Source organism: Anguilla rostrata, chromosome 10 (assembly GCF_018555375.3).
Source record: "Anguilla rostrata isolate EN2019 chromosome 10, ASM1855537v3, whole genome shotgun sequence".
NCBI classification, from domain to species: domain Eukaryota; kingdom Metazoa; phylum Chordata; class Actinopteri; order Anguilliformes; family Anguillidae; genus Anguilla; species Anguilla rostrata.
Genome location: NC_057942.1, coordinates 1,468,298 through 1,483,321, shown reverse-complemented (window position 1 = coordinate 1,483,321; position 15,024 = coordinate 1,468,298). Strand labels below are relative to the sequence as shown.

General features: G+C 52.3%; 1 protein-coding gene across 1 annotated transcript in view; it reads right to left on the bottom strand.

Moving 5' to 3' along the window:
• Positions 1 to 15,022, bottom strand: part of LOC135264612 (tetratricopeptide repeat protein 28-like) — a 197,304-nt gene extending 182,282 nt beyond the window's left edge. The window contains 2 exon segments of the mRNA XM_064353349.1: positions 8,925 to 9,233; positions 14,882 to 15,022. Coding sequence (XP_064209419.1) covers positions 8,925 to 9,233; positions 14,882 to 14,911 — 339 coding nt within the window. The 5' untranslated portion in view covers positions 14,912 to 15,022.
• Positions 15,023 to 15,024: the final 2 nt, after the last annotated feature.

Below are 15,024 nucleotides of genomic sequence, written 5' to 3'. Positions count from 1 at the left end.
ATGGAATTCCCTTCCGGGCGGGACTTGAGAGAGGAGAAAGTGCCGGAATCATCTTTCTCTGGGCATAATTACGGAGGCCAAGTTGGCCTGCAGCACAGAAAACTCCACAAGAACGACAGCTGGTTCGTACGAGGCTAGCAGCCTGCTCCCTCCCACCCGCCATTCTGCACTCCTCCACCAGGGGGAGCACATCCTGCCGCAGTCACAGACACCTGTCCGTGCCACACCTCCTCACCCTCCACCTTTGTAAGGATTTCTTTAGTCTCCACCCCTGATGTTCTTTCTCCGTCTTTCTCTCTCTCTCAGTCTATCTATCCCCCTCTCCCTCCCTCCCCTCTCTTTCTCCTTCTCTGTCTCTCTCTCTCAAGCCGATAATTACAAATCTATTTGACCGTTCATTAGTATTGGCAGGAAATGGCCAGGCAGAGCTCTCCTATTAGTGGTCCATGACTCTTCCCTGTTTAACGCCCACAACAGCCACCCACCCACCCCCCCCCCTCACCCCCCCGCCTGCCTGTACAGGGAGAACCCTGGTTGAGCCGCGGGGGGGTAGGGGGGCGGGGGGGGGTGGATTTATGCTCTTAATCAGTGTGGATATTATGAACTCCCCAGGACTGAAGAGCTAGCTCGGGGCAGCGAGACACGAAGATGCAAGAAATCAAACTGAGCTCCCTGCAGTCGAGACCCAGCTCAGGCGCTGGGTCAAATACGCATCCCAGCGCTGGGTCAAATATGCATCCCAAACACATCCAGCGGTTCAAGCGTTGGGTAAAAAAGGTAAAACATTCCTGCAAGATCCCCAGATTAACTGAAAACATGTCCCTAACCAAAACATACAATCAGATGGAAGAAGTCATTTGTTCTGAATATCAGTGAATATAAACAGTCTCTTTTAAAAGTGCCAACATCTCCCGGAATTCGACCGGTGTGTAAAGGGTTAAAGTTTTTCGAAGGCAGCTCGGGTCCACTAAGCACCCTGCAGCCCTCGAGATGGGACAGGACAGTTAAAATAATGTTCCTCTCTGCCCGTGTCTGCCCCCGGCCGTCCAATCAGGACACCTCCAGCCCTGCCGCAATTTCAGCGAATCACAAATCACGCGGCGGGAGCGAATTAGATCTCTGCTTCCCAGCGAGGAGCACGGCAGCCAGGGAGGCCAGGAGGAGAGGAGCGGCGCCGCGCTCCGGACCTCTGCTCAAGGCTGCCGCTCACACACGGCCTCTTGAAGGCAGAGCTGTTTTTTAACGGGTCAGCCTGCAGCCATTTTCTCTTCCCCCGAGCGTGAGACAAAGAACAATGCCGTCATGCAGCAAGTGGACTTAACCCCCGAAATCCGGCCTGTAAGGTACATTACATGACATCATTTGTTTTCATAGCAGTCAGCATTGTTCACAGTGACTCATGCACTTCATGTTCATGTTCAGGGCCCCTCCCCCCCCCCCATTTACCTATAATCCATTCACACAGCTGGACAGTGACTGGAGCTGTATCAGTCTAAAACATCTCGCTCGACGGAACAATGACTGTGCCCCGTGCATTTGAACCTGCAACCTCTGACTCACAGACCCAGCTCCCCGGGCGCTACACCACTGCTGGTACCGCGATGAAAAGTAACGCGGCACTACGGTGAAATCAGGCGCCGCGGTGATGAAACCGGTTGCCGTGGTTTCGGCAGACCGGCGGGCGGGGTCAGCGTTCCGTGTTCCTCGCGCCCCCGCACTCCATCAGGGGGACAGAGGCGGATGTTAAACACTCACGGGACGCGCGCGGGTAATTGCGGTCCCCTGGGCGCCGACCTCCTCCAGTATAAACGCCCGCTGTCTGCGGACGGCGCTCACACAACGGTCCCCAGATGTTTACGCGGAAAAAATGGCGGCGTGTTGCAATTTCAGAAAATTAAAAAATTAAAAAAGGTCAGGTGGTCAATGCAGCAAAGGAAAAAAAAACAGACAGAACCCCTCACAGAATCCCCAGGCGGTCACTGCAGCAAAACAATGCTCCTCTGTTGACCTACCTGGTCAGATAAAGGAAAAATATGCACTTTTTACGAAGCTATCGCCTGAGCTTAGACCCCACCCCCTCTGGAGACACTACCGGAAGTCAGATGGACGTATGCCCATGACAGACAGGCAACCCAGCTGTCACTCACAGGATTTAGCCAATCACAGGTCTGGGCTGAGGCCCTGCCCTCTCATCACCAATCCCCCCCCCCCCTTCCCCAAAATATGGATCAGGGGTAGCATTCCTAACCCAGAAACAAACAATACCCTCCCAACAGCGGCCAACTATGAGTGGCTTAGAGCCAGCATCCGCACACTGCATACGGTTCATATGCATCCAGAAGAGATCTCTTTCATCCTTAAAGCCGCACTGCTGCCTTAGATCAGTGCCCATATCATCCCCCAAAATCCCGCCCCATTCAGAGCTTAACCTCGTCCATTAGGAGCTAAACCGCACTGCTGATCCCAGATCAGGGCCCACATCACTAGTGTCCCAAGAGCAGGAGTGCTGGCCAATCAGATTTGCTTTTTAGCGCACAGAGGATAAAAACGGGATGAGGCAAAGACAAAACTGATCCTAGATTAGCGCTCCTGCTCTGAGGATGTTCGGGCGAAGCGGCGCTGTCTCTCCAGCATGTGTCAGAGGGGAAGCAGCCCGCCAATTTCCGCCAGCAAAAAAAAAAAAACAGGGCTTAATGCTTCCAATTACACACGCACATGAGAGAGAGAGAGAGAGAGAGAGGGAGGGAGAGGGAGAGGGAGAGACCAAGCAGGCCCATCGACGGCACCACCTGTCTCCTCATCTCCATTCCCCCCCGCCCTCCCGCCCCGCCGGGGCTTCCAGCTGCTCTGGCGCCCCCTGGAGGCTGACGGCGGGCTCTGCGGGAGAGGACGGGCGCAGGCGGGATGGAGAGAGAGCGCCGCGCTCCTCCTCCCTTCCGCAGACCCGCGGCCGTGCGGGATCCCGGGGGCTCTTCCGCGGAGAGGAAGGCCGCGCAGCTGGAGAGCCGCGGAGGCGGGCTCTCGAACCCGAAGGCCGGCACAGCCTCCGACTCGTCTCTGCGTCGTTTGAGCCCCCGCCGCGCGGCCGACGCGCCCCCGCGCTAAAGGAGCGGATGCTAACGGCCCGCCGTTCCGCGGGATCCGCGTCGTCACCGCGCTCCAATCGATGGCTCCGAACGTGCCAGACGGGCGCTTTCTCTTCCCCCCCGCGGAGTCGCCGGACAGCGAGGGACGCGCACCGCTTCCCCCCGCTCAGGCAGATCGCTTTCTTACCGAGACGCCGCCGCTCGGAATAAAAACCACGGCTCCCGCGTAGAAAAGCACAACGCCGGAAATACCGCGGGTACCGCTGACCGCGAAGCGCGGGCGTGTGAGTCAGCGCGTGCAGTGGCACTTAAAACACGACACTCTCAATCTCCCTCTGTGACACTCATCCTTATGGAGTAGGTTTAGGTCTTAACCACAAGGCCCAATATCGGCTCTGCTCGTCGCCTGTAACCCCGTACAGGCACTTCTGTGCGCTGCCCTGCATACGACTGCCTGCTCAATGTAAACGTAATTAGTGTGGCTACTGTATCGGGGCCAGTGTTTATAAACGCTGCATTCAGACTAATGGTTTTTCAACTAGGCTACAGCAGCAGAAGGGAACATAATTATGGAATTTTTATATCTTAATTAGGCCCACTCAGCTGATGATTAACATCTAGTGCAAGGGCACGTGTCCGTTCAGTCTGTGTGGGGAGGGCCTAAGAGAACATAATGAATGTACTTAATTATACTATGACCTTATGTGGTCCGTCGTCATTACCCAACACTTTACAAGTTCCCCGCCAAAAGTCTGAGAACCGCACGTAATAACATTAACGCTGCGGTACAGTTTTTTTGCAAGCTCGGCACAAAATTGAAACCGTTCGCCCTCGAGCGTTTCTTTTTCCCGTCCACACATCTGTACAGCCTGTCAGATGACTGACACCTTATTTTGTTCTCATTTACTCTTTGGAGTGCGCGGCGTTGAAAGAGAGGTGCCCCGAGGCGGTTTCGGGTCGTTACGCCGGGTTTTCAAGAGGAGGAGAAGAAGAAGAAAAAAAAGGGCATCGGCGCTTACAGTAATGGATGGACTCTCGGAGTATTGACGGATTAGACTCTTCGCTCTTCACAGTGATCTCGCGCCGGCCAGCCGTTCGACAGTGCGTAATGCGTCACGGGTGCCTGTCGAGCCTGACACGCCGATATTGAGGCGCGCTGACGGGAAGGGATGATTGATGATAAATATGTACTCGCGCTGGATTTAAATGCCAACGCGTGCTCGTGATTTAATCTTTCGTGGACGGACGCCCCCCTCTTCCGAACGAGGGCTCGCTTCCCGCGTCAGTCACTCACGAGAAGAAAGGTTCACGCCGCCAGCCAGGAAGCGGGGAGCGGTGATGACAGATTCGTGTAATTACTGCAAACTAGTTTAAAAGACACTGCAGTGAGCTTTGTATCTAAAGCCACAATTCAGCGTCTTTTCATCAGAAAAAGACGGAAAAAGCGCCGCAATTTCGATCCATTCCATTGATCACGGTGTTTATTTGCCGCATTTTCCCAGTGCAAACCTTCACGCCCCAATTATAAGACCCTTTGACATTCTACAAAGCTACACATGGGCCTACGCTGCACTGTATTTATACATATATATCGTATGTGAGCACTCAAAAGAATGCCAGAAATACCCTGCAATAAAAAAAAGATTAAGCCAGGCCAATAGGCCATTACAGTATAATTTTGGAACAAGGAAGCAAAACAGCCTAATTACTGTTCCACTCGTATAGCTGTAACTCTAAAATGTGGAGCATTCTCAAAGCGACACATTTACAGCTTTGGTCGCGTTGTTTATTTATTTTCCTTATCTTTCTTTTTCATTAATTTAATTGGTTTTTGACAGATACCACGCGTTTCAGCCCATCGATTTCCAGTAAACAGCCCCCTCTTATGTTGTTTTCTTCGCTAAATTTGCCACACAAAAAAAATGGACACAAGATTATCCCTTTTGAAACGGCAGTTCATTTGTGTGCGTCTGTTTATCAAAGTGCTCCATGATTTCCTGCGAAGCGCGAGTCGCATTTCACGCTAATGCGCCACCCGAACGCAAAGCCTCGCGCTCTCAAAGCCTTTCATTGTGCACTCCGGAATCAAAGCGCCGAGGATTACGCTGGAAATTATTCACTTGAACGCCGCATTTTTTGAGCACTTACACGGATCTGTGATCACAGGGAGCTCCGCGCGTGCGTTTTTGCCGGAGCTCAACAGACCGTTTGCCGCTTCACTTGGACAGAAGCGAGGCAAATCTCCCACTGATGCGCTTGGCATTTAAGCCGGCGGGACGGTGCGCCTCGGAGGTCAATACGAGTGCAATTTCCAGCGAGCACAGAACGTTCTCGCGCCATCGTAACTGCCCGTAACTGCTGCACTGTTCCAAGCGGCAATTACGACATCGTTACTACAATCCTGGCAACATTTAGCCAGCCCTGCTGGATAGGAGACCTCCTGGGAAACCTTAAGTTTCTGCAGGAAGCGATATAGGTGGGCCAGCAGGGGGCGATCTTCCCCTCTGGTCGAATGCCCCAGTGCAGTGATGAGGACACTGCGCTGTAGGAGATGCCGTCCTTCAGATAGGACATTAAACCGGAGGTCCTGACTCACTGTGGTCAATAAAGACCCCGTGACACTCACTGACTGATTTCATTGGCTAAAAATGTTCTTTCCCTCTCCACCTCAGCTGATGGGCAATACAAGGGTGACCCGGCCAAACAGATTCCATTTTACTGAAATAACTTTTGAAAAGGCCTCATTCTGTCATAGTATTCGGTCTCCTCTTGTTCACACTACTGCTTGTGACATAAAATATTTTTAGTGTTTTGTTTTTCGCCTTGAGGTTGAACTGCAATGCACAGTCTTCATAGCAGCATACGTAACTGTATATATCAGGCACACACACAGGCAAGAGCTTATAAAATCAGACCCTACAAGCGTTTCTCTGACTCACAACACTTAGCCCTTATGATGATGTAATTGCTACGTGCGATAATGTTTCTCTTTTTCCAGAATATTAAAGAAATGATAGACTGTAATGATATTATTTCAATAATTATATGGTACATTTTCCAGTTTTTCCATATGAAATGTTGTCGCTCACTGGCCCTGGGTAAGATGAGTGACAGGAGGGATGAACTGTAACGTGGCAATGCTGCCCCCTGGTGTTGGGATAAAGCCAGCACCGTAACAGAAAAAACACATTTCTCCGTGGTTAACTTCTGAGCAGATGTTTCCATCAGCAACTAAAGAAAAAAAAACCTCTTCAAATTCTATTTGTTTAGCCAACACTGCTAAACTCTACAACTAAGAATATTACGCCCTGGAGGTTACTGGTTCCTTGAAGCGAGAAAAGATCTCTTTGAAATCCTGAGAATCTAACACAGATGTGGAAAATAAAAGCACACTAATACAAACGGAGACGCTGTCTTTAAATGCAAACGGCCAGTTTAGAGACAATTAAGTTCCTCAATGACTGCTCACACATACATGGACACAGCAGTGCTGAGTGCATTCTGAATTTCACCCACTCAACACTTATTCTGTTAAAATTACAACAGATATTAAATGCAGATATATCTAATGCACACACCTTATATTTATCAGTATTCAGATAATACTGTGGAACAAGTTGCACCTTGTGCAGAGAAAATGCTCTGTAATGACACAGACAGTCCAGCAGGTGGCACAATTGAGCTGAGGTTTTCATGCTTGGAAGCAGCGTATTACAGGAGCCTCCCAGAAGTTACGCAAAAAACAGTCGGCCAGTTATTAAAGTTTCCCCCAGTTTTACTTCTGGGATACAGACATAGGCTGCCTCACGCTGGGGCACAATAATCACGATCCAGGCACCAGAACCGTACATCCACAACGTTCTGCTGCTCCAAAAACTCCCAAATACTTTCCCCCATGCAAACGGGACGACCAGGAACCCTCTCTTCCTGCCCAACCCCCACTCCACCCCACCCTCCCCCCGAAAAAAAAAGCTGTCCAACTCCAAGGTGTTTTAAGGACTCACAGCAGCGGGATCCAAGACCACACAGTAACCCTGCAAGGTTCTCATTAGGCTGGGCCTCGCCTGTCATTAGCGTTGAAGCGTTATGAAAAGGGGAGGGGCCTCTCTGCGGTGAGACTGCCGCTTTATAAAAACACGGTGTCCTTGGCGAGTACTCATCCAGCCCGCTGCATCATGGGAAATTCGGCATGGCCTGTTTCAGCGGCCCCAGCAGGAGCTCCTGATTCACTGAAGGATGCACACGCTAATAAATAAATAATAGAGTCACAAGATCATGATTCATCAAGGAAGTAGCTAACCGCTAGTAGATTTGTGAAGCACATCCTTGGAATTTGGCCAAACTCATCCTCACTCAGAGTACCAACCTGGCCCGGCTCACAGTGCTGTGAAATATCAATGCTGTGGGGCTGACCAGGTCCATGTTCTGACGTGCGTAAAACCTCCAGGGACACACCCTGCTAATAAACCTTCCTCTGCAGCCTCCCTCTCTCTCTTCCTCTCTCACAGGTTGTTTTGACAGCACTGGGGTCAGAGCAGCTCATTACAGCCCCTGCTGGCTGGAGGAGTGGGCGGAGCAGAACTAAGTGGCCTTCTCTGCTTAATGCCCAGCGTGAGGACTTTAATTACACACTGCCCCATGCAGAGACCTGCAGTAATGGAGCTACATAGCTACCTGCACTAACACGCACACAGCACAACACACACAGCACAGACACACATACACACACACAGCACAGACACACACACACACACAGCACAGACACACATACACATACACACAGCACAGACACACGCAAGGACACGCACAGCACAGACATACACACACATACACCCACACACACCTACACACACAGGCATACCCACACACACAGTACAGATACACACACACATATACACATCTTCCTCTCATTCTACTCCACAGGAAGTAGGACTTGGCCGGCTCCAAGCGCTGTCTGAAAAAGGAAGGAGCGGTCACTCGGTCACTTGGCTGGACCAATCAGAACGTCCCCCCGGCGTCACACGCTTCACGGTAATACCCCGTTCTCAACACCAGAGGGCAGTGCCAGAACAGCGCTCTGGTCTTTATCACGCCGGCGCAGGGGGAGGGAATGCGGAGGAGCTGAATGATGATTTATGGCCCTGGCTGGAGCGCTTCGGTGTGTCTGATCCACATTAGTCAGAGTTTCCCTTTCCACAGACCTGTACGCCCACAGAGGGGAGGCAGGCTGGAGTAACTACCAGCATTAACTGAAGATCAAAACAGGTTCTGCAACACATCGTAAAAAAAAATAACAATAATATCACTGATTACATCTGTTATGGATTTTACACGGCAACTAACCAGAGTTATTGGTTCACATGATCAGAGTTATAACCGTAGGTATGCGGTTAATTATAAATATGCAATCTAAAGTGATTTCACAGAGCAGGCAGACACAACACCACGTCCCACTAGACACATTTGATCACATGATCAGAATCACTGGATGCTGACCACGCTCACAGGCAGGATCGTCTCAGACACACCGCGGGGTACCGAACGAAGGAACACAAACCCGACATTAGTCAGTCAGGGGTCAGGGGTCAGGGGTCAGGGGTCAGCTCCGTTTGAATTCAGCCGATGTGTGAAATTAACTAAAATGTTCTTCATTAACTGTGAGCCCTCAGATGAGAACTATGAGCGTCGCCCCAATTCATCAGAACAGAGCGAGTTTATACGGATCTGACCCAAAATCAGAGGGCACGGCTTCCAACTGCCTGCTGATGAGGCTTGAAGCCCCAGGAAGAGGACGATGAGGAAGAGGAGGATGAAGAGGGGGGGGAGCGGGGGCCTTACCTTGGGCCACCGGGAGTTGAGCAGACGGGCCCGGACGGCGTCGTCCAGCGCAGGCTGGTGCTGGCCCAGTCTGAGGTAGGCGCCCGAGCGGTTGCTGTACAGGATGCAGTTCTGCGGGTCGGCCAGCAGGGCGTCGCTGTACAGGCGCACGGCCGCCGCGAAGTCCCCCCGCTGGCACGCCTCGTTGCTCCGACGCACCTTCTCCAGGAAGTCCGCTTTGCTCAGGCTCCGCCCACTGGCCCCGCCCGCTGCCACGCCCGGCTCCACACCGGCAGCCATGCCCGGAGCCCGCGGGACCAGGCCCGAACACTGGGGGGAGGGGGGGGGGAGAGAGGAGGAGAGGGTGGGTGAGTGTCTGAGATTACGGTCTCTCTGTCAACATCAAAACCACACACTGCCTGAAGAGGGAGAGGAAGAGAGGGCTGAGGGAGTGTAGAAGTGGAGTAGGAGGGACTAATAAAGAGAGAGAGAGAGAGAGAGGGGGCACTGAGAGGGACAGAGAAAAGCAGAGTGAGTGAAAAGGAGGAGACAGAGAGAGAGAGAGAGAGAGAGAGAGAGAGAGAGAGAGAGAGAGAGAAGGGGCCTCTTTGTGCGGAGCTGGGACGCCCACAGCCCCAGAGGCCTCAGTTCCCCGCGCAGCAGGAGGTGTGCTTTTGATTTCGGGTTCCGTGAGCAGAACCGGGCCCCGCCTTTGATGCGGTCGGACCCACAGCAGCGCCTCCCGGGCTTCAGAACCGCCGCACAAAAAAACACGAAACTAAAATAAAAATGAAAAGGCTCCCCGGAGCCTGGGGTGCGTGGGATCCAAGGAACACGCAACACGCATCAGACCAACCTGCACACGCAACACGCATCAGGCCAACCTGCACACGCAACACGCATCAGGCCAACCTGCACACGCAACACGCATCCGGCCAACCTGCACACGCAACACGCATCAGGCCAACCTGCACACGCAACACGCATCAGGCCAACCTGCACATGCATCCGGCCAACCTGCACACGCAACCCGCATCAGGCCAACCTGCACACGCATCCGGCCAACCTGCACACGCAACACGCATCCGGCCAACCTGCACACGCAACCCGCATCCGGCCAACCTGCACACGCATCCGGCCAACCTGCACACGCAACCCGCATCCGGCCAACCTGCACACGCATCCGGCCAACCTGCACACGCAACACGTATCAGGCCAACCTGCACACGCATCCGGCCAACCTGCACACGCATCAGGCCAACCTGCACACGCAACCCGCATCAGGCCAACCTGCACACGCATCAGGCCAACCTGCACACGCAACCCGCATCCGGCCAACCTGCACACGCATCCGGCCAACCTGCACACGCAACCCGCATCCGGCCAACCTGCACACGCAACCCGCATCCGGCCAACCTGCACACGCATCCGGCCAACCTGCACACGCATCCGGCCAACCTGCACACGCAACACGCATCCGGCCAACCTGCACACGCATCAGGCCAACCTGCACACGCAACCCGCATCAGGCCAACCTGCACACGCATCAGGCCAACCTGCACACGCAACCCGCATCAGGCCAACCTGCACACGCATCCGGCCAACCTGCACACGCAACACGTATCAGGCCAACCTGCACACGCATCAGGCCAACCTGCACACGCAACACGCATCCGGCCAACCTGCACACGCAACACGCATCTGGCCAACCCGGCCCAGCCAGCGCACGCACACGGGAAGACTGCTCGGCAGGGCACCTCCCGCCCCTGACCTCAGGGCCAGCGTAGAGGGACTGAAAGGGGGGCGTTCAGGCCTGCTCCACTGGGACGCATTAGGGGAGAACTTCAGAACTGGACCACCAACAGAACCAGAGAGAGAAGAGTGTCAAAGGGGAGAGAGAGGAAGGGAGAGAAACAGAGACTGAGAGACAGTGGGGGGAGGGAGAGAAAAGAAAAGAGAGGAGGCAGCTCCATCTTCTTCTCAATCCCTCAACCTCACCACACCCTCCCTAGCACAGTGCAGTGGCAGGGTAATTACTTCCAGAGAGAACGAGAGAGGGAGAGAGGGAAGGAGTGAGGAGAAGAGGGAATGAGAGGTGAAGAGAGGGAGAAAGTGAGGGAAAGTCAGGAGAGTGCAAGAGACACAAACAAGATAGTAGTTCTCATCCAAATTTTACATGAATGTTATGCAAATTATTGAAAATTCAACAATCGAGTGCATTTCCGTAGACTAGTTTTCAGCGCACACACAGTTGCAGGGGAGACAAAATTACGTGATCAAACACATCCCAAATGTGTGTGCATGTGTGCCTTGCAGCAGGTGTGTGTGTGTGTGTGTGCACGTGCGTGTGCCCTGCAGCAGGTGTGTGTGTGTGTGTGCCTTGCAGCAGGTGTGTGTGTGTGTGTGTGCACGTGCGTGTGCCCTGCAGCAGGTGTGTGTGTGTGCCTTGCAGCAGGTCGCTACACAGCCGCCAAAACAGTCCTAGTGTTTGTAACCGTGGTTTCCCTTAGGCCCCGCCCACAGTCCTTGTGTTTGTAACCGTGGTTTCCCTTAGGCCCCGCCCACAGCAACTCCTCCCTTGCTAATTGGTACTTACTGCTGTCAGTACACAGAGCTGCCCCACACACTTCAAACAGCTGGGCTGGCTGGGACAGTAATTCAAACAGCGTGCTACCTCTGACTGCTGCTCCGGGCTCTCTGGCTCACCCTACTGCGTGGGATGGGGGGGTCAGTGTGGGGGGGTCAGCGTGGGATGGGGGGGGCAGTCTCTCTGAGGTACCAACGCAGGCCTGATTCTGTCACTACACACACGTTACAGGCATTTAGCAGACGTCCTTATCCACAGTAACTTACACAAATATGCGGGCAAACACAAACACACACACACACACACAGCCCCAGGGGCAGAAAGGGGGTGGGGCTGGCAGCAGTCTCTCTGGAAGAGAAGAACCCCCCCCTCCCGTCCTCCACACACAGAGGACAGAGGGCCGAATCGCATTCCTGGGGAAATTAAAACAGTGGGCAGCACCAGCTGTGACGCGGCTACACCAACAGGGGGCAGATAACCTCACCCTCTGTAAGCCCCGCCCACTGGCTCTCTGACGCTCACCCTCTATAAGCCCTGCCCACTGGCTCTCTGACGCTCACCCTCTGTAAGCACCGCCCACTGGCTCTCTGACGCTCACCCTCTATAAGCCCTGCCCACTGGCTCTCTGACGCTCACCCTCTGTAAGCCCCGCCCACTGGCTCTCTGACACTCACCCTCTATAAGCCCCGCCCACTGGCTCTCTGACACTCACCCTCCATAAGCCCCGCCCACTCGCTCTCTCCAGAGCAAAGACAAACACAAACAATCAGGCCTGTGATCCAGACGATTACCAAAGCAGAGGAGTCAACACCCGCGGCCAAACACAACCCAGATGCCCCGGCAGGCTTCCGGAAGCTTCTATCACTGCTACTGATACCCTGGGCCAGACAGAGAGAGGGAGGGACGGAGGGAGGGGAAGGAGAGAGACAAAGATGGAGAGAGACAGACAGAGAGAGGGGGAGAGGGAGAGAGCCAGGGCTTTGGGTGGTCTCTAGCTGAGGCCAAGGTGCTGTCTCTCTCAATCCGAGGTGAAAGACTCTGGGAAAAAGTGCTCATTCTCTCTCTCTCTCTCCCTCCCTCTATGCATCCCCCCCCCCCCCAACTGCCCAGCTTCCCCTCTCTCAGGGGTACTAGAAGATCCCAGCTTCTCTCACACACACAGAGCGAAGAGTATACCTCTCCCTCTCACTGGAATTTTTATCAGATGCTCTTGTTGAAAAAAGGACTTAAAATTTAAACTTTTTTTTTTGGTGTAAGCTTTGCACCAAAACATTTTTTCTTACTTTGCACAGCAGAAATGATAATGAAATACAGATGCACACACTTCAACACCTCCTCACAAACACCTTGTTCTTTGGGCAGCAGTAGGGTAAAACTCAGTGTCACAGACAGCAATGCTGCAGTTTAAATTTAGCTCTGTTAAAGGACTAACAAGCACAAGCAGCAACAAAAAAAACGAACCGCACTAACAATGTATGTTAATGAGCTTTGCCTTTAAAATCCGCTCAAATATGTGCCCATTTAACTGGAACCAACCGCTGCCGTTTAAGCAAATGCGTGCCTGGCGCTTGTTTGCAGCGCGAGCCGCAGGTTTCCCTAAACACGTCATGCGCAATTCTGCGGCCTGCACTCGCAGTCTCCTTTCAGAAGCACGCGCGTTTTACTCCCATCTTTTCCAGAAAACAAGCCCATTAGCGTCCCACGGGGGGGTCAGTCGAGGGCATCTACCAAGGTGATTAACACTTTGCCAAGCTGCATGTCAGCCGACCGGGTACGGATCACACAGATCCACCCAAAATGGCCAGCATCGTCCACTCTCGATGCCCAACTCAAACATACGAAACGCCTGCATTCCAGCGGAGAGGAATACGTCGAAAATAACAACTCTCTTAAAACGAGGCCCCTAAATAGCTGCTATGCACCTACTGACAAGCAGCCCTGAAGTTACAGGACCCCCTAGTGCGAAGCTTAGGTTCCTGTATACTTTCTAATGGTGTGATTATTTTAACCTCCAAAAAAAGTAAAATGACCACGTTTCATCGCTGTATATTTTTACCCATAAAGATTGTACGTTGTCTTCACTAAACCGTGTGAGGGGTGAGAGTAGGAGTGGACTGCAACAGGGCTCCGGGAGGGGGGTAGGGGGGCAACGATGTGCCCCTCAAAGGTCCCTGTAAGAAATTAATTTAGGGAAGTTGGCCTGTCTGCTGAGGGCGCGCTGCAGAAGCTTATCGCGTCACAGGGGTCAGGGGATTTAAACTCAGGACCGGACGGATGGCGAGAGCAGAGGGGCCTGCACCAGCACAGGAAGAGACGGCGTCTCGCCTCGACTGTCTCTTTCCCCGGGCATCCAAAACCGGAGAAAAATCTAAATTAGTCCCGGAAGTTAAATTGCACTTAGGCTATATTAATTTAACAGTGGTGGGACACTCCAACACAACTCCAATTATAAACTCCCGATTTTAAATAACTGGATTACTGACCTCTGTCTCTAGAAAAGCGCTCACTCAAACTTCCTAACAGTCAATGAAACAACATTCAGAATGAGAACTATTTGTTTGTTTTGCAATTCCTCTTCCTCAGAGTTGACAAACAGATTATAGGCCAAGCGACATTCGGGAGGCGTGAAATGTGATTTAGCTAGCTACACTGGAAAGCTTGTGCACAAAAGGGACACTCCGTAATCCTTGCTTTAGCCAACAGTTGTAATAGTTTAACGGGCGTTACGCCTACAAACATTTGTGCGGCATAACCGCGTTTTCAAAATAAAGCAAAATGTGTTTGGCCCGCTGCCTGTTTTAAGTACAAAAATGTTCCCACCCCTTTCCTCTGAAATAGCTACGTTGTGCTATTTTAATACGTTGCAGTGAAACTTACAAACAACTGCAGTTACAAGGCTACGTTGCGATAACAACAAAAAATAGTTTTTAAAAAAGTCAGGACGTGCGGCTGTTTGAAAGGTTCTTGGAGCTTGACTCGGGATTGATGTGAAAGCAGAGCCAGTTGGCTACTTCCGTGCAGAAACAACAATAGTAGACTAATGAAATACTGCAAAGCGCTCGCTCGGCAACCCTTAATCTAACTGACAACGGCTTTGCTAACTTAGCAACAAAGCCGCAGTTTGCAAAACAAACAACCCAACACAAAGAGGTGGCATAAATTTCCCCACTGACAGCAATATAGTATACCGAGCTTCTTTACAAATATGCGGGACTGGGAAATCGATTTGAATTTTTTGTGACGTTTCTACGAGAGGCTCCGCAGTATGACGAATGCACAAACAGGACACACTTGCGAACAATTAGCAAACAGCTTCTGCAGTTTCTCCTTCAGACTCCTATTAAGTCACGTTAACCCGGGCGCAGTCAGCGGTCGCTCGCGACCCGTTTACCTTTTCTCTCCTCCTGCCTTGCTTTTCCATTCTGTTTCCTTGTGCTTTGATGTCCAGTCACGCCAACGGGCTTTCATCCCATGATACTCTCCACACAGATTTTTAAAAAAGACGAGCTCGGTGTCCTTCCCGAAAACTTTTCA